The sequence below is a fragment of the Cervus canadensis genome, chromosome 33, assembly GCF_019320065.1.
Source record: "Cervus canadensis isolate Bull #8, Minnesota chromosome 33, ASM1932006v1, whole genome shotgun sequence".
NCBI lineage: Eukaryota > Metazoa > Chordata > Mammalia > Artiodactyla > Cervidae > Cervus > Cervus canadensis.
Window position 1 is genome coordinate 24,873,723 of NC_057418.1, and position 19,475 is coordinate 24,893,197.

The 19,475-nt window shown below is 38.8% G+C and overlaps 1 protein-coding gene across 4 annotated transcripts; it reads right to left on the reverse strand.

Annotated features, from left to right (window-relative positions):
* Positions 1 to 4,732: 4,732 nt before the first annotated feature.
* MTRF1L (mitochondrial translation release factor 1 like) lies at positions 4,733 to 17,549 on the reverse strand. Of its 4 annotated transcripts, none has more exons than XM_043457388.1 (8): positions 17,018 to 17,156; positions 14,144 to 14,223; positions 13,417 to 13,493; positions 11,674 to 11,857; positions 10,923 to 11,086; positions 7,154 to 7,271; positions 5,869 to 6,005; positions 4,733 to 5,071 (listed from the first exon to the last, which is right to left on the reverse strand). In XM_043457388.1, the coding sequence occupies exons 4-8, from the start codon at positions 11,768 to 11,770 to the stop codon at positions 4,871 to 4,873; spliced, it is 717 nt and encodes a 238-aa protein (XP_043313323.1). In that variant the 5' UTR covers positions 11,771 to 11,857; positions 13,417 to 13,493; positions 14,144 to 14,223; positions 17,018 to 17,156; the 3' UTR covers positions 4,733 to 4,870. The 4 variants fall into 4 exon arrangements, with proteins under 4 accessions (XP_043313323.1, XP_043313324.1, XP_043313321.1 ...); XM_043457389.1 differs by having other exon boundaries at positions 13,417 to 13,608; XM_043457386.1 differs by lacking the exon at positions 13,417 to 13,493 and having other exon boundaries at positions 16,909 to 17,549.
* Positions 17,550 to 19,475: the final 1,926 nt, after the last annotated feature.

The following is a 19,475-nucleotide window of genomic DNA, read 5'->3' on the forward strand; positions in this document are numbered from 1 at the left end:
GCTTAATGTGGCACAGATCATGAACTCCTTACTGCCAAATTCAGACTTAAATTGAAGAAAGTGGGGAAACCCACTAGACCATTCAGGTATGACCTAAATCAAATCCCTTATGACTATACAGTGGAAGTGACAAATAGATTCAAGGGATTAGATCTGATAATAGAATGGGAAAGACTAGAGATCTCTTCAAGAAAATTAGAGATACCAAGAGAACATTTCATGTAAAGATAGGCACAATAAAGAAGAGAAATGGTATGGACCTACAGAAGCAGAAGATATTAAGAAGAGCTGGCAAGAATACACAGAAGAACTATACAAAAAAGATCTTCATGACCCAGATAATCACGATGGTGTAATACCAGCCTAGAGCCAGACATCCTGGAATGTGAAGCGAGTGGGACTTAGGAAGCATCACTATGAACAAAACTAGTGAAGGTGATGGAATTCCAGTTGAGCTATTTCAAATCCTAAAAGATGATGCTGTGAAAGTACTGCACTCAATATGCCAGCAAATTTGGAAAACTCAGCAGTGGCCACAGGACTGGAAAAGGTCGGTTTTCATTCCAATTCCAAAGGCAATGCCAAAGAATGTTCAAACTACCACACAATTGCACTCATCTCACATGCTAGTAAAGTCATGCTCCAAATTCTCCAAGTCAGGCTTCAACAATATGTGAACTGTGAACTTCCAGATGTTCAAGCTGGATTTAGAAGAGGCAAAGGAACCAGGGACCAAATTGCCAACATCCATTGGATCATCGAAAATGTGAGAAAGTTCTAGAAAAACATCTGCTTTATTGACTATACCAAAGCCTTTGACTGTGTGGATCACAACAAATTCTGGCAAATTCTTCAAGAGATAGGAATACCAGACCACGTGACCTGCCTCCTAAGAAATCCGTGTGCAGGTCAGGAAGCAACAGTTAGAACTGGACATGGATCAACAGACTGGTTCCAAATAGAGAAAGGCATACGTCAAGGCTGTATATTGTCACCGTGCTTATTTAACTTATATGCAGAGTAAATTATAAAAAATGCTGGGCTGGATGAAGCACAACTGGAATCAAGTTTGCTGGGAGAAATATCAATAACCTTAGATATGCAGATGACACCACCCTTAGGGCAGAAAGCAAAGAACTAAAGAGGCTCTTGATGAAAGTGAAAGAGGAGTGAAAAAGTTGGCTTAAAACTCAACATTCAGAAAACTAAGATCATGGCATCTGGTCCCATCACATCATGGCAAATAGATGGGGAAATAGTGGAAACAGTGACAGACAATTTTTTTGACTCCAAAATCACTGCAGATGTTGAGAGCAGCCAATAAATTAAAAGACGTTTGCTCCTTGGAAGAAAAGTTATGAACAACCTAGACAGCATATTAAAAAGCAGACATTACTTTGCCAAGAAAGGTCCATCTAGTCAAAGCTATGGTTTTTCCAGTAGTCTTATATGGATGTGAGAATTGGACTATAAAGAAAGCTGAGTGCCGAAGAATTGATGCTTTTGAACTGTGGTGTTGGAGAAAACTCTTGAGAGTCCCTTGGACTGCAAGGAGATCCAACCAGTCCATCCTAAAGGAAATCAGTCCTGAATATTCATTGGAAGGACTGATGCTGAATCTGAAACTCCAGTATTTGGCCATCTGATGTGAAGACCTGACTCATTTGAAAAGACCCTGATGCTGCGAAAGCATCAGGCGGGAGAAGGGGACGACAGAGGATGAGATGGTTGGATGGCATCAACTCAATAGACATGTGTTTGACTAAACTCCGGGAGTTGGTGATGGACAGCGAGGCCTGGTGACCATGGGGTCGCAAAGAGTCGGACACGACTTGAGGAACTGAACTGAACTGAGGAAGAGGAACAGAAGAAGAGTACATTTTAAATTTGAGAGGGAAGATGATCATGCCAGGAAAGAAAATGAGATCACACCACGAGAAACAGTTTACAGAGGAATAGGACAAGTTTCACTTCAGACAGCGATTATCTGTTTATACTGGCTTCCCAGGTGGTTCAGTCCTAATCTGCCTGCAGTGCAGGATAGGAGGGTTCAGTCTCTGGGTTGGAACAATCCCCTAGAGGAGGAAATGGAAATCCACTCCAGTATTCTCGCTTGTACAGAAGAGCCTGGCAAGGCTACAGTCCACGGGGTCACAGAGTAGGACACAACCTAGAGACTAAAGAACAACAAATCTATACATCTTCAAAATTGCCATTCTGACTGAATGAGTTTTGATTAGCTGGTGTTGTAGGCCATTTTGTAATGAAGTTGTTTTGGTTCTGAACAATACACCCGATTTCTAGATTAATCATTTTAGATCTAACTGCCTTTTAGGTATCTTTAGTGCCATTTAGGTCTTGAAAAGAATGAAGAAAATTGGTTGTTTTTTTTTTTTTATAAAGAGATAATGTGAGAGGGTTATAAGACATTCCATTCCCTGACCCAGCCTTTCCCATTTCCTTGCTAAGCATACATACCTGAGACAGACGTATACCAGGAAATTTATTGCCTGACCACCCATGTTGTCATACTGTGTGGAAAGTACTGCGGAGAGTACTAATGCAGAGTAGTGAATTTGGCCTAGGGCTAAGATGCCCTTTAGGTGCACCTGGAAGTCTGTCTGTGGAGTGTGTGTTTTAGGCAAAAAGGGCAGGGGGAGCAAAGGCAGGTGTGACAACACATACTGTGTAATTCGGGTAGCTGTGTAGATGCATCGTTTCTACAAATACCCACAAAATTCTGAGACCCTTAAAGGTCTTACTAACCCTCTCACACTGTCTCTTTATAAACAAAACGGTTTTCTTCATTCTCGTCTCTCCAAGACCTAAATGGCTAGATCTAAAATGGTTAATTCTAAGACCCTTAAAAGTATTAGGTGTAGAGCTCTAGTAGGCTTCCTGCAAAAATTATGTTGTTCTACTCTCTTTGTCTCGATTTCAAAAATTTCTTTTGCTCATGAAGGAATTAACTAATTTAGATTAGTGAGTAAAGTGGGAGCCAATGCCAATTCAGACCAGAATTTGTCAGTTACTTCATATACGTGTTCATAATACACATAGTGATAATGGTACATCTTAAAATTTATATTGTTAATTTTTAGACCAAAGTATTAAGATTTCTTCTAACCAGTAAGGTGTTCTAATGGGAAGGTTTGAAAATTCATGGAAGGTCTTTTCCCAACTTCATCAGTACAGTTCTCACACTTTTTCTCCTGGGGGCAGAGAGGGAGGGGCAGAGAATATTAGAGAATATTCTCTTATTAGAGAGTAAGAAACTTACTGGCTGTCTTCTGTTCCCAGAGTAAAATCTAATATTCAATACCCTTCACAATTTCAATCCAACTTCTTTTTCCTTTTGGCTGAGCCATGAAACATATGGGATCTCAGTTCCCCAAAGAGAGACAGAACCTGCACCCTCTGCATCAGAAGCGTGGAGTCTTAACCACTGAACCATCAGGAAGTCCTTCAGTCAAACTTTTCTAATTTCTCCCTATAATTAATAGAACAAGAGATATTATATAGTATATTATATACTGTATATTATATAGTATAGTATAATATTTAGTAACCTGCAGCCATGTTCTTTTCATTCTAAAAGGACACCTAAGACCCAAGGGGAAACTGATAAATCTGGGAGAGCCAGGCTTGCAATGTGGACAGTGAATATTGTTGAAGGAACATGTCTTGCCGTAATCTTGGTTGCTTAGGTCACTAAAAGTGGCATTCAACAGCTGTTCTTGTGAAGGCAGAACAGAATGCCTCTCATGAGCAGAACATTACAGGGGAGAGGGGTAGTACTCTTCAAATTAAAATTCTCTGATGTATTTGATAACCTTGGGCTAGCTTAAATTCTTAACTGTCTTTAATGGTTTTTCTACACCTCTCTTTTAGAGTAGTAGGAAGTTACCAACATAAAATTACTCTGCAATTTAGCACATGCTGGAACTCTAAAAGAAATCTGGCTAACAAATGTTGACTTAAGAAAGAGGTGACAGTTACCTGACAATATATGTAGGTTTGAATAAATGTCATATATATGTCCATAAAAATCCAAACAACTATTGATTTTAACAAATCAGTGGAAGATGTGCAATTCTGAGAGTTCACTAAATGTCTCCTAGCTCTTTAACATATAAATCATATAACCTCAATAGTGAAATTGCTTTTCCTCCTCTGGAAATCCTACCTAGCTTGTTCTAACTACCATAAATTTAACATTTATTCATTATCTACTAGGTAGAGCTCTTCATAATTGTAGTCCTGGAGTTTATGTTTTCAGAATATTCTTCAGCCAGCATTTCCAGCTTCTCTCACTTTTTTATAGGGTAACTGACATGTCCTGTTTCTTTTCTGTAGTTACAGGTTGGATTTTTTAATACTCTTTGAAGTGAAGGAGCACACACACCACGGAGAACCGTGAGGGTCTGTTTATCAAGCACGGCTTCCTGGTGTTGCTCTGAATACCAGGAGGTCTTTGACAGCTCTGCAGCCTCAAGCAGACGTTCCTGGGCTTTCCTTCCCTCTCAGGCCTCCATCCTGAAGTCAGTCTTACCATTTCATGTTTGAAGTTTCCCTTAAGAGTTAAACCAAATTTCTGTTCATTCATTGAATACTTTACATAAAACAAAGGACTACTTTCCTTTGTCTACTTCTTTTAAGGAAGAGTTCAAAATATCCAGCCAGACTCATGATTATATTGTATGTTTTCTTACTTAATACATTCAGAGACTTATATAAATTAGCTATTTATTAAAAATGTTACTCTCAACTGTGTTAACTCATGTGGTTCAAGAGAACACTGTATATACACAACCTGATTTGCTATAACAGAATTTTCAGAATCTATACAAATCTTTAGTAACAAATCAACTTAAACTTTTTTAGAAATAATTTCTACTAAAGATTCATAATTAGCATAGTCCTTCAATGACTGTACAAGTTCATCCAGTAGGTACTCTCCTTGCATAAAAGTTTCAAGATCATGAAGTGACTTGTTTATTCTGTGATCTGTGACCCGGTTCTGTGGAAAATTATATGTTCTTATTTTCTCTGACCTTCCTTTTGTGCCAATCTACATATTAAAAGAAAAAAAAAGGATACAAGACAGTTAAACTCAGGGCAACTAAATCTACAAAGTTAATTTACCTGGAGATTAAGCTCTTGGTTTATAATTTGAAATACAATGTTAAAAACCAAATTTTAAACATTTTGAATTCTCAAATAACACAGGAACTTGATACAGAAAAAAGAACATAGGCTTGAAAGTCAGACAGCTTAGTACCTGAATTTTGAATCCTCTCTGCCATTTTTTACTTTGTAACTTCAAGTACTTTATTTCAACTTTAAACTTTAGTTTCCCTATTTTTAAAATACAGATAACATCTACTACACAGTGCTAGTGCACACATACAGCCTGGCACAGACAGAGTTGATATCCAAAAATGGTAGCTAAATATATATAATCTCTGAATTAATCTGATTATCATCAGTGATGACAAAGTGATCAACTCTCCATAATAAGGAGCTAATAGAAGGGGTCTGTAATTATAAAATCAACTGCCAAACAGAAGAAGGTAAGTTCAATTTCTGTTCCAACTTTCTTCCATAATTTTGAAAGGATTCAAAATGAACGGGAATTTGGTACATCTTTTTAAGATAACTTTGCAGAAAAGTCTGAGAAAGACACCTTTGAATACAAAAAACAGTGTAAACGTGTAATAAGATTACTATAAAACAAGCCCTTGGTTGAACAACATGAATTATATTTAATTTTGACAAATACAATGAAATAATTTTAACACATATAAAAACTGGGTAATTTAAAAATATTTTTATCCTTTCAAAGCATTTTTAAAAATTCAGTTTTACCTGAATCTTCCTAGCATTGTATCGTTTACTTGTTTCTTCTTCTAGCTGCAGGCTGTACAGTTTTGCACGTAACTTTTTCATAGCCATCTCTTTATTTTTCAGTTGAGATCTTTCTTGTTGGCATTCGGAAACAATACCTGAATAATGTTATGAGAATTAAAAGAGTTTTAATAGAAAAATCTTCTTCATGTATTATCAAGGAATACTCCTTTTCCTTCTCATCCTTTTTCTTCTTGCATTATGAAGGAAAAAATAGAGGACTCTAATATAAAAAAAGGAATACTATACACATAACAGGTAACTTTATAGTTATTAGAAAACTGAAAACTGGACTTACAGCTCAAAATATTTACATACTGAAAGCATACATACCAAACAGTAAGCATTAGTCATTTAATATGGATTATTTTCTGTTACTTTTAGCTAGTCACCACAATTTTTTAAAAAATGTAGTCAACTACTCATTATACAAACTGAATTATAAAAGTTAATTTTATTACCAGAGATAATCACTATTAATATTTTTGAGGTTCACTTTTTTTATTCCTGTTTATATACAATGTGTTACATAAATCATCATGTTAAAGTTTAACATGAGAATTTTCTCATTAAAAAAAAAAAAAAAAATCAACCAAGCACTCCCATCAGGCACTATCCACCATGGAAATTACACCTATCTGAGATCATTTATAGGAAGATTGAGGTTTCCTATCCCAGTGCTCTTTTTCACATCTAAGTCACCGGAGCAATACTTGTAAAAACAGATACAGTTCTATCTACCACAATTCTAAAGAATTAAGAAAAATTACAGCTCCACTGCCTAACACTAATCAGGACAGAACCCCCAGATGTCTGCAGATAGACTTAACTGAAAGAAGCCTCTGAAATTACATGCAAAACTTTGCATATAAGCATGTTTCTGGGTAGAAGGTCCAAGTTTTCATTTTCTCAAAGGAATTCATTTCCTCCTCCCTCCAAAAAACACTAAAAACTGGTGATTTAGAGCATTTTCTTATAAAGAACCACCCATGGTATTACTTCACTGTGAGGATTTTTTTTTTAAATTAGTGATATAATCACTAACGTGGAAATTTCCTGGGCATGGATCTCTCCCTCTTCCTGGCTTTGTAATTATCCTACAGAGTTTCAGCTAAGGAATCTAGATAAATCAAGTGTTGAAAATAAATAGTTCCTAGTAGTCTATACGTCTCTGGTAACAGAAGATCTATTTCAGAGGAAACATCATTCAGAGTTTGATTTTTATGTTGAAGAAGGAACCACGCACCCGTTGGGAGATGAACAATCCGGACAGCACTGTCCGTGGTGTTCACATGCTGCCCCCCAGCTCCACTGGCTCGCTTAGTATCAATCCTCAAATCCTTAGGATTAATCACCAGGTTAATCTATACGTAAGAGAAAAGTTGGGAGTTTTGAAAATTACATGTGTGATCTGTTCAAAGAGAATTATTTATAAAAATGCATGCCATAGATAATTATATAAGATTTGGAAGGTTTAATTTTAAGAACAAAAAGTAACTGGAAGGATACCATTTTTTTTAAGACTTTCTTACTGGAAGAGTGGGGCTTCCCAGGTGGCACTAGTGGTAAAGCAGCCACCTGCCAGTGCAGGAGACCTAAGAGACGCAGGTTCAATCCCTGGGACAGGAAGATCCCCTGGAGGAGGGAATGGTAACCCACTCCAGTATTCTTGCCTGGAGAATCCCATGCACAGAGGAGCCTGATGGGCTACAGTCCATAGGGTCACAAAGCGTCAGACACGACTAAAGTGTCTTAGCATGCACACAGTGGATAAGCATGAAAATATAACGCAAAATAAAAACAAACCCTCCCTAATCTTCAAAAACTAGACTTCTCTGTAAATTACCCTCGTATTACCAATGGCAGATCTCGGCTATTAATAGAAATGTGAATATAATATAATCACTAAAATGATTTCTGAGTTCAAAAGACTTTGGCGGAGAAAAAAAAATGACACTAAAACAATATAGGAAGGTTTTATTTTGTTTCATTTTAAATACAAGAGGATTTAAACATACTAAGAGGCAGAGCAGAGATGAATGGAAATGGCAAATACCAAGAAGTTAAGGATACAGACTCAATTCACAAATACACTGGATCTGATGTCAGCAAATGCTCTGTCCTGGCAGTCACCATCCAAAGTACTGCATTTAAAAAGCTCTTGCATGAACTATACCCAGTCGGTGAGATGTCCACAACTCTAGCAGCAGGCATCTTATCATTCACAGGCCTTCTAGGTCTCCCTATGTAGCTCTTTACTGTTGCTAGGAAGAATTAAATGAGATGATATATGGACCTCAGTCTCCATCTTTTCCTGAAAACTTCCATCTCCAAGATGCTTAAGCCAAAGTGACTAGTATCAAGGTGTCGCTTTTGCCATTTATCCTGCTTCCCTCTCTCCCTTAACTATCCTGTTCCTCACCTAGATTTCCTACAAAAATTAGACTAAAGAAAGGAACTCCATGTACCCAACTAGACAGTAATACAGACTTTCCCTAAAAAGTAATAACAGAAATCCTCAAGCTTCCTTCTCACATGCTTCTTATTTCATTCTAAAAAACAAGTTACAAATTTCCCATCACTTTTCAGCGTAAGTGATGTAAGCAAACTAGAACTTCCCAACTAAGCTACTTAAAAATATATAGACTGAGAATTTGCTGGTGAAAATAAAATATACTCATTGTGTACAATGTAGTGATGTGTTACTATTTTAATATGATTGGATTATAAAGTAGCAATTCTGTAAAGTAGTTACCCTTTGTTAAAACAGGATTCTTGCTATCGATATTCTGGGAACAAGTCACACAAAGCAAGTCTTTATAAAGGCAAGTGGCTCGTAAACTCTATTTAATATTGTTTCTCCTTTAGATGGTCTCAAAATACCTGTTGTAAGCTTAGTAGTGGAGAAAAAATGGACAATGCAAGATTATATGACTTTGTTGTTGTTTAGTCAACAAGTCATGCAAAGATGGGCACAATAAAGGACAGAAATGGTATAGACTAACAGAAGCAGAAGATATTAAGATGAGGAGGCAAGAATACACAGAACTGTACAAAAAAGATCTTCATGACCTAGATAACCATGATGGTGTGATCACTCACCTAGAGCCAGACATCCTGGAATGTGAAGTCAAGTGGGCCTTAGGAAGCATCACTACGAACAAAGCTAGTGGAGGTGATGGAATTCTAGTTAAGCTCTTTCAAACCCTAAAAGATGATGCTGTGAAAGTGCTTCACTCAATATGCCAGCAATTTGAAAAACTCAGCAGTGGCCATAGGACTGGAAAAGGTCAGTTTTCATTCTGATTCCAAAGAAAGGCAATGCCAAAGAATATTCAAACGACCGCACAACTGCACTCATCTCACATGCTAGCAAAGTAATGCTCAAAATTCTCCAAGCCAGGCTTCAAGAATACGTGAACCGTAAACTTCCACATGTTCAAGCTGGATATAGAAAAAGCAGAGCAACCAGAGATCAAACTGCCAACATTCGATGGATCATCAAAAAAGAAAGAGAGTTCCAGAAAGACATCTACTTCTGCTTTACTGACTACGCCAAAGCCTTTGGCTGTGTGGATCACAACAAACTGGAAAATTCTTAAAGAGATGGGAATACCAGACCACCTGACTTGCCTCCTGAGAAATCTGTATGCAGGTCAGGAAGAAATAGTTAGAACTGGACATGGAACAACAGACTGGTTCCAAATAGGGAAAGGAGTATGTCAAGGCTCTATATTGTCACCCTACTTATTTAACTTCTATGCAGAGTACATCATGTGAAATGCCAGGTTGGATGAAACACAAGCTGGAATCAAGATTGCTGGGAGAAATATCAGTAACTTCAGATATGCAGATGACAACACCCTTATGGCAGAAAGTGAAGAACTAAAGAGCCTCCTGATGAAAGTGAAAGAGGAGAGTGAAAAAGTTGACTTAAAACTCAACATTCAGAAAACTAACATCATGGCATCCGGTCCCATCACTTCATAGCAAATTAGATGGGGAAACAATGGAAACAGTGACAGACTTTATTTTTTTTGACTCCAAAATCACTGCAGATGGTGACTGCAGCCAAGAAATTAAAAGACACTTGCTCCTTGGTAGAAAAGCCATGACCAACCTAGACAGCATATTAAAAAGCAGAGACATTACTTGGCCAACAAAGGTCCTTCTAATCAAAGTTATTGTTTTTCCAACAGTCATGTATGGATGTGAGAGTTGAACTATAAAGAAAGCTGAGCGCTGAAGAATTGATGCTTTTGAACTGTGGTTGGAGAAGACTCTTGAGAGTCCCTTGGACTGCAAGGAGATCCAACCAGTCCATCCTAAAGGAAATCAGTCCTGAATATTCATTGGAAGGACTGATGTTGAAGCTGAAGCTCCAATCCTTCGGCCACCTGATGCAAAGAACTGACTCATTTGAAAAGACTCTGATGCTGGGAAAGATGGAAGGCAGGAGGAGAAGGGGACGACAGAGGATGAGATGGTTAGATGGCATCATCAACTCAATGGACATGAGTTTGAGTAAGCTCCGGGAGTTGGTGATGGACAGGCAAACCTGGCGTGCTGCAGTCTATTGGGTCGCAAAGAGTCGGACCCGACTGAGCGACTGAACTGAACATGTTCGACTTGCAACCCCATGGACTGCAGCCCTCCAGGCTCCTCTGTCCATGGGATTTCCGAGGCAAGAATACAGGAGTGGGTTGCCATTTCTTTCTCCAGGGGGTCTTTCCAACCCAGGAATTGAACCCGCATCTCCAGCATTGGCAGGCGGGTTCTTTACCACTGAGCCACGAGGGAAGCCCTTCAGTTCACTTATATATCCTTCATTCTTAGCATTTATTGTTAAAATCATACCTATTGGACTGTCCTAATATACTTGAAAAACCAACTCAAATACAAGATGAAAGTCGAGTAAGAAAAGGAGATACTCAGTTCAGTGAGGCGAGTGTTACTTGGGGGCAAGGCGCTGTGCTGGGCTAGGACTCCCAGGAGTGGGGGCTATGGTGCCTCACCTCGGTGGGCTGGGGTAAGATGGCTACAGTCATGGTGCTGGTGTGGATGCGGCCTTGCTTCTCTGTCCTGGGCACTCTCTGGACTCTGTGCACACCTCCTTCAAACTTCATGTGCTTATAGGCTTCTGAACCCCCAATGCTGGCGGACGCATGTCTAAGGCCACCTTGAAAACATTGGTGAAAGAGGTTTGTTATTCCTGCCAGTTATAAATAACTGACCATCACTTCTATCTTGAAATATAATTAAAGGAGCTACAAAATTATATAAACACATCAACTGTGAATCACTGAAAGCCTTTAGCAAGTCTATGATATTCAGTGTTTTAGTATCTTTATTGCTTATAATTATTAAAAATAAAGCATTTATGGAGTCAACAAACTGACTCAGTAACACCCTGAAGAACTACTTTTAAAAGACCGTTAGTCACTGAATGACAAGTATTTTATAGGCCATTTGAAAACTGGTAATATTTCTACATTCAACATTATTAAGTTTGAGCAAACTCTGGGAGATAGTGAAGGTCAGGGAAGACTGGCATGCTGCAGTTCATGGGGTCGCGAAGAGGTGGACACAACTTAGCAACTGAACAGCAACAGTTATTAAATAAATGATAAGCATAAAACAACTTAATCATCCTTAACAAAAATTATAAAGCTTAATCATGGTCTTTCCAACCCTTTCCCTAAAATACACATAGACAAATAAATAAAATCTATGCTTTTCTCAAACCAAACCAAACAGTTTACTGACCTATTTCACTTGGAAAATATTCCAGGGTTTCAAAATGCCATCTTTTAAATGCAGCATACTGCTGATACATATCAAATATCTCTGAGGTAAACAACATTGCCTCCTGACCCCCAACTCCTGCAGTTACCTCCAGGATCAAATCATTTTTATCTGTTTCTTCTGAGGGAACCAAAAGTAAGATAATCTGCAAATAAAAAATATCACCCCTCCTATAATTAAGATTCAAAACTTTTTGAAAAAGAGCTCAGTGATTAGATATAGAATTTTAAGTATTTAATTTACTTAAAAAAGTTTCTCTAAGCAAATACCTTAATATTGCTGATTACTATTCCACCATCTTACCAATTAGACCATACAATGCACAACTTCCAAAAATATTAATGTTACAACTACATTACAAATGCTATAAGGTTCAGCTAAAACTTACAAGTTTATTTCTTTTTGGTGTTCATGTATACTTTATATTAGCTCTCTATTCGGTTAATAATTAAGTCCTTGCTGTGAGTAGGACACTGTATTGTGTGTAGCAGGCAGAAGAAGCAATCCTTGGAGATTTATAGCCTACTATTGGAGATGGAAATGGCAACCCACTCCCCTACTCTTGCCTGGAAAATCCCATGGACAGAGGAGCCTGGGAGGCTGCAGTTCATGGGGTCGCAAAGCGTCGGACACGACTGAGTGACTTCACTTCACTTATGGCAGGAAAAGAACACTCAGATTGCATTTGTATTTCTACTAAGCTTCTTTAATATGGAAGAGACACTCGCAATTTTGGAACTGGAGAGGCTCTTAGAGATGATCTGGTCCAATTCCCCAATTTTACAGGTCAAAGAAAATGAGATTGTTTGTTATAACAGAGTGCAATGGTGAATTAAAAAGCCAAGTGTCAGTTACTGGAACTCAGATCCTTGTGCCTAAGTCAGTCTTCCTTCCATTAAAATTGTATGTTTCACACTTCAATGTGTATTAATCACAGAGACATAGAATAAAGACTTCTCAGATGAGGTGAATTAAGAAAGAAAAGCTGCCAACATTTATAAAAATGGTTCTTTAATAGACAGGCACTCTGCTAAGTACTTCATGTATTTTAATTCTTAATACATCTTGGGCACGTGCTATTAATAGCTCCACCTTAAGATGTGAAAACTAAGTTTCTCTAAGTTTAACTTAACTAATAAGTTTAACTCTAGTTGGCCAATACCCTATAACTAGAAAGTGAAGGGCTACAACTTGAACCCAAGTCTACCTGAGTTCTGAAACATCACCACTCTGTGTTGGTCAGGAGCCATCCTTGTTTTCCTACTTTTCCATCGCCCTGCTGCTGCTGCTAAGTCGCTTCAGTCGTGCCCGACTCTGTGCGACCCCACAGACAGCAGCCCACCAGGCTCCCCCATCCCTGAGATTCTCCAGGCAAGAACGCTGGAGTGGGTTACCATCTCCTTCTCCAATGCATGAAAGTGACAAGTGAGTGAAGTCGCTCAGTCGTGTCTGACTCTTAGCAAGCCCATGGACTGCAGCCCACCCGGCTCCTCCGTCCATGGGATTCTCCAGACAAGAGTACTGGAGTGGGGTGCCATTGCCTTCTCCATTTCCATCGCTCTAGCCTGTGCCAATAGAATGTGACCATTCCCATCTTGAACTAGCATGATGCAACTTACACCTGTGAATTACTAGGCAATGAACAGAAATTGTTAATACACGCATTCTTCTCACAGAAAGTTTATAGAGTAGAAGGCAAGTTACCTGAGACTTTTCTGTCTATTGTGGAACTTTTCTTCTAGAGTAGGTGGTGGGGAAATTAATTTTTGGTAAATTCCACACTTCAGTAAAGAAATAGAATTTCTAAGTTAAGCATCCCAGTTCCAAGCTCCGTCGTCACTTTATCATGTTCTTTCACTTATATTTCCAGAGATAACTGCTGTAAACTTTTAAGCTCTGTTTTATAGAATTAACAAACAATGGATCTAATTTCATGATTTTTCATCTAACTTAATATGTTCTTCTGCAGTTCTCCTAGATATAAAGTCAATACTCTTAGATATAAATGCAATTCTGTTTTCAAAATCCTGAGGGGCCTAGTCTAGGCTGGCACTCCGTAAGAGTGTCAAAGACAAAAAGATAAAGAAATATTCCTGCTTCCACCTACCATTGCTCCACAGTCTCTTCTACTCATGTCTACCCCCACCCTCACCTCTCTCAAAAAACAAAAGAGAGAAAACATATTACCAACATTTCATTGCCTTCTTGGAAAATTCTATTAATGTGACATTCACCTTTCTTTCAGACTTCTACAATCCTTTTAGTATGATAAAAACAGAGCTACAGGGAGTTTGCTTTTTCTGCTTTAAAAACCAGGTTTATAATTGTAAATACTAGCACACTGATTATTCTTGACTTGCTTTTATAAAGTTCTGATAAAATATATTATAAGTAATAGCAGAATGCTTTATTCTTCGCACAAATGCCATACCTGTTGCTTTAATTGAGCTATTTCTTTTTCACATGAAGTTATTTCATTTTCGGCAAGTTTCCTTAAGTCCTCATTTTCATCTAAGAAAAAAAGGCAGCAGGTTGAGTTTTCCTGAATTAGTATTAAATAGCTAACAGAGTTCAAGGTAAAAGTTTTGTCATTGCTAAAGGGAAATGTAACAATTATCCTTTTTTAATAACTGTCATTAATTTATAGCACTTTGTGCACTAGTTTTTATGAGCATGCAGTTAAAAAACAAAAACTTTTTTCCTGATGAGAAGGGTAGAAGTTGAAATAATCTCTATAGGAAAATACAAAGAAGCTACTAAACTTTTCTATAATTCTTCCTCCCCCAACTATTCATATTAACAAATATGCTTTTAGTCTTCAAACTTAGACTCTACAATAACAAATGAATGCACTGAGTGAGTTAGATCAGAGGGGAATATAAGGTACCATTAGTAAAGCCAACACTGAGTTAAAAAGTAGAAAGTTATTTATTGTCTTATTAGTAAATGCTTCATTAATATAAAAGTATCCACCTAAACATTTAGACCCTGCCTGATATTTACAGAGTATTTACATGAAGTACTCTTCTTCTCTTTCAGGCTTTACTCTAGTTCTTATTTCATCTAGTTTTCACTTTTACCTTACAAAATATACCTCCTCTTTCCTCTATCTGACGGACAACATGCAGCCTATAAAAAGGAGAGAAGGGGAAATTGTATTAGCTACTACAGTTTGTCATCTCTGTTGAAAGATCAAACTCTGTATTGGCTGGAATGTCTCAATCATTTACTAAGAACCAATTATGCTGGGAACTGGGAATAACATCTAAGACTTGCCCTCAAGGCAGGATTTTAGATCATATTAGTTTCTTTATATTATTCTAGGGGAGAAAAGCTCACAAAAAATAACAGCCTAAAATGTTATATGGTTAAATATAAAAATAACAGCATGCAGAAGGAATTTTTTGCTTGTTTTAGGGATGGGCGGAAAAAGGATTAACTCAATGAGAGATAATAGCAACAGCAAATTGAGATAAACAAATACAGGGAGTGTTGGTGACATGGCAGGAAATTATTTTGGCAAGAATGGTTTATGAGATTTGGTGAAATGGAAAAACGTGCTTCATTAAAAAAAGCAAAAGTGAATTAGAGCCCCAGTTCAACCACTAAGGTTCTTGCAGAACATCACTCCTAACTTCTCTGAATCTTAGTAGTCTCAAGAGTAAAATGAAAGATCTAAGTTGGATGACTTCTAAGGGGCCTTATTAGTTCTGAAATGTAGTGTTCCAGTTAAGATGAAAACTGGAGCTAGAGTACAGAAGTTATCTAACTTAAATACCACATTTTATTTAATTCAGGTCCCCCAAACACTATCAATTTCAACATGTAATGAATATAATTTTTTTTTATATTAAGGCTTTGTGGCTGCTACTTGGACTTGAAGCTTGGCTTATGAAATTGATTTAATTTTCCCCTAAAAGATACTACTTCTATTTTTTTTTTTTCTTTAACACTCTGGGCAGCTTCTTCTCTTAAATCACTTAACTTAGACTCTCCTTAAGTCTCAACTGTACAGTTGCATTAGCCTTCTGTCTTCCACGGCATCTTTAGTCCTGTTTCAGATTGCTTCTAAACTGCCACCCATCAAAGTTCCTAAGCAACAAAGCTATTCCTATTATTCACTCCCAATCCAAAAGCTTCTGCTGGCTTCCTTCTGCCAAAAGGATAAAACTAAACTTGGCAGGTTAGTATTTGAGCCCTCTTACAAAATGGTTAACCCCCCCACCCCACCCCCACCCCTCGCCTCCCCAAACCTACCCCCTTCCTCAGTTAACAGAGAATTCAGTGATTAAGAGCATGAGATTTGGAGTCGGTCCTATTCAAGCTCTATTCCTTAAAAGCAGTGTAACCTGGGCAGAGCTATGTTCTCTTTGTATCTCAGGTTCCTCTTCTGTTGCATGAGGCTAATAGAACCTACTTCATAGTTTAGTATGTGAACTGGATGAGTTAATAGATAAAGAAAAGCAAAACCTAGAGTAGGCAAAGGATCGATAAAAGTTAAACTATTATTATATCATCTAAGGTTGGGCCTTTATCCCTGTACAAGCCTTTCTCCTTTCAAGTTCTCCTTGGTCTCCCAGGTCTTTACTGATCTATGTTCTCACTTATCAGCTGTATCAGAATTAATTTTCTTGCTTCAGTAGCCTGTGACCCTCTCTAGAACCTTTCCTCTGTATGGGCCACAGGCCAGCCACTAGTCATCCCCAGGAATTTGTGCAAATTAAGTAACTTGGACCCCATCCAGATTCGAATGGGCATGAATCACTTGGCAAGCTTGTTAAAACCGCCGCATGTTTCTAAGTCTCAGAGTTCCAGTCTGGGTTTACTTAGCACCCATTTCTCCTTCACTTTTGCAGGTGGCCGCTCTACCATACTGAGAAACACTGCTCTCAACTCCTTAAGAGGAACAGGGCCTTGTCTTCGGTGAGCTCATCTCCTGCTATTAAATACGCAACCAATTAAAGTCAACTTAAGTTTTGTAAAAGGGCGTACAGCACTGTCAAGAGAGCACAAGGAGAGGACGGGACCAGAACTCACATAATGATGTCTTGACCTCTGGTGTAAACCATAAAGAGCTGCAACTGAGTATAAACTTCAAAATCAGATGTGTGGAGCCGTGAGCGGCGGCTTGGTGCAAAGGGCAAATGAGAGTCAAGCCTCGGCTCTGAATCCCGCTCCCCCAGGCCAGGCCCTTACCATGCAGCAGGTGCTGGGTCTCCTGCAGCTCCTGCTCCTTGTCGCTGAGAAGTCTGGCCGCCGCCACCAGCTCAGGCCGCCTGACCTGTAACTGGGCTTCAGAGCCTACCTGGCGCTCGAGGAAGGTCCGCAGAGGTCCGCCGCGTGCAAACAGCTCCTCCAGGGGCAGGTTACCGCAGCTGAGGTGTCGGCGGGCCGGGACAACATCCCGGCGGGCCCAAAAGCCCCGAAAAATATTCCAAAGTAACGGGGAGCGCATAACTACAGTCAGTCCACCATGGCAGACAAGACCCGGAAGTTCCGGACAGAGCACATCTCGCGATACCGCGCGGCTCAGACACAGGGGCGAGACCTATCCGAGCTCCGCCCAACTCACGCGTCGGTTTAAAGGGGCCTCCAGGAAGCCTGGTTGGGAACTTCCGGTCATGAATTATTAAACGCCGTAGTATTCGCGGAGGCCGGAAGTTGAGGAGCTGAGCCAAACGTGGTAGGGGCGGGTCTGAGAGACCTCGGGCACCTCCTCTAAAGGGTAGGTCAGAAACGCCTCCTGGAACGAGCCGGGGCGGAGTATTGGGCCGGAAGGGGAAAGGCGTAGATTGTCATCACGCTTTCTGACTTCGAGATTGCTTTTCAGGTACTCAGTGAAGCTTTCAAGTACCGCGATGGAGGGCCGTTCAGTGTCAGCTACAGGAGCTGAGGTCACAACACAGATGTTAGCCTGGACTGTCGTCTCCAAGGGCGAACTGTAGAATGGCCATCAGTATGTGTATGTGTGTTTACTCCTCTTCCATTTCTCCTGCTCCTGTTTCTCCTTTCGACGGTGGTTAAGGCTCGTATTAATGGGGACGTGACAAGTGGACTCGGAAGACCAGTCACCGAGTGATTTAGCAAAATCTCCTTTCCTGCCCTTTATCTGCCACTTAATTTACATAGCTTTTAAACGACTTGTTTCCAACCGATTCTTCTGCCTAGTCTCACTTACCGCTTGTTAGTCGGCTACTTTTTAAAGCCGTTGAGCCATTCATTTCCTGTTGCCGCTAACCACTGCCAAGCAAAGCCTTGAGAGCCCCGCCTCCGGTGGCCCCGCCCGCCAATTTGAGATGGTGGATTAGGGCTCAGAATACTGAAGTTTATTGGCGTAATGCTTTTGAATTTTTTAAAACCTCTTCATAGACCACCAGAAGAATGTATAGGAGAGTATAATACAACCCAGAGAGGCCTGGGGATGCTGCGGCTGAACTCTCAGTTGGGGAACTCTCGCCACCTAACTAGTTTGAGCAGGGTTTACCGAGTGGTAGCGTAACTCTACAGAGACCTGACGTACTGGAAAAGCTGCTCACTTTTATTTTTTATTTTTTAAATATAAAAATACAGGAGTCCTTTGCAAGGTTAAGTCATCCTTAAGTCATCTAATCAAAATTAAGTATAAAATTCTTATAAAATGCGCTTGCCTCTGCTGTATTCATTTCTGTACTCTACATACAAATGCAAAGTGAGGCAGAAGAATGAGATCACTCTCCAAACAATACAAAATAGAAATATGTTTGGCTGCTTAGAAGCTTCCACTAACTCAAATCTTCTTTCATTTTGTATGCGAATTAAAGCCACACTAGTTTTACAAAATTGTCTTGCTTTAAAATAGTGATCGAAATCGAAGCTAAAAAAATTCTAATCCGAGTATAGAACAGGACTGATGGGGTTATCTACATCTCTTTTAGGAACAGGTATTTCTCAAGTCTAAACTCAACTTTGAATATTGTTTTAAGCACAGAACTGGGGGGAGCTACTTGACTCAGATTTCTCAGCTGAATTTTCAAAACAAGTCATTTCATGAACATACTTCATTACTTATAAAAGGTGCAAAAATGTGATAAGCAATAACCTTGTAAAATAATGTAAAGAATCCAGCCAGAAATTATTTTCCCTCAGATGTGTAAGCAATTTAAGTTAAGTAAGTGTACCTTTACTCCTGTAATGTGACACCAATGAGGAACCAGTGACTTGTCTAAGGATACATGGGTGAATTCTTTATTAATTCAAAACATTTTTAAAAAGTCAGTGTGTAATGCATGTGCGTTTTACAGTAATATCCATGGGTGTCCACAGTGTAGTCAAATGAAAACAGCTGTAGTTTGATTTACTTTGAAAAGTCAAAGATATATGCTGTTTGAGATTTCTGAATTTTCTTACATTATTGTCATGCTCAACTTCTATTATATGTTGAAGATTCTAGCATTTTCAGGAAGTCTTATTGTACATAGGTAAAAATAATAAAATAGATTCAAGGAAGGAGGAATAAAAACCCAAAACAACTTAAGTTAGAGGAAAAATAATCTGGATTATCTATTCAATTTATAAGTACCTACAGTTATTTTGGCATTTCAAAATAACCAAGCATGGTATATCAAGTTATATTCATGCATTCAAAACTTCTTTATGCTCCACTAATAAATACTGATCAACTCCAAAATATGGATATAGATTATTAAGTACAATGAACATAGTAGCAAAAATTTACACGTTCAATATGATAAATTTTACAAGAATTGAACACATTGAAATTATTT

Bases quoted from the DNA above. Each gene is read 5' to 3' on its own strand.
- MTRF1L (XM_043457386.1), bottom strand. From the start codon at position 17,167: ATGCGCTCCCCGTTACTTTGGAATATTTTTCGGGGCTTTTGGGCCCGC. The intron at 14,224-16,908 runs GTAAGGGCCTGG...TTTTTTTCTTAG, and splicing joins GACCCAGCACCTGCTGCATG to ATGAAAATGAGGACTTAAGG. The intron at 5,072-5,868 runs GTAAAACTGAAT...TTTAATATGTAG, and splicing joins ACAATGCTAGGAAGATTCAG to ATTGGCACAAAAGGAAGGTC.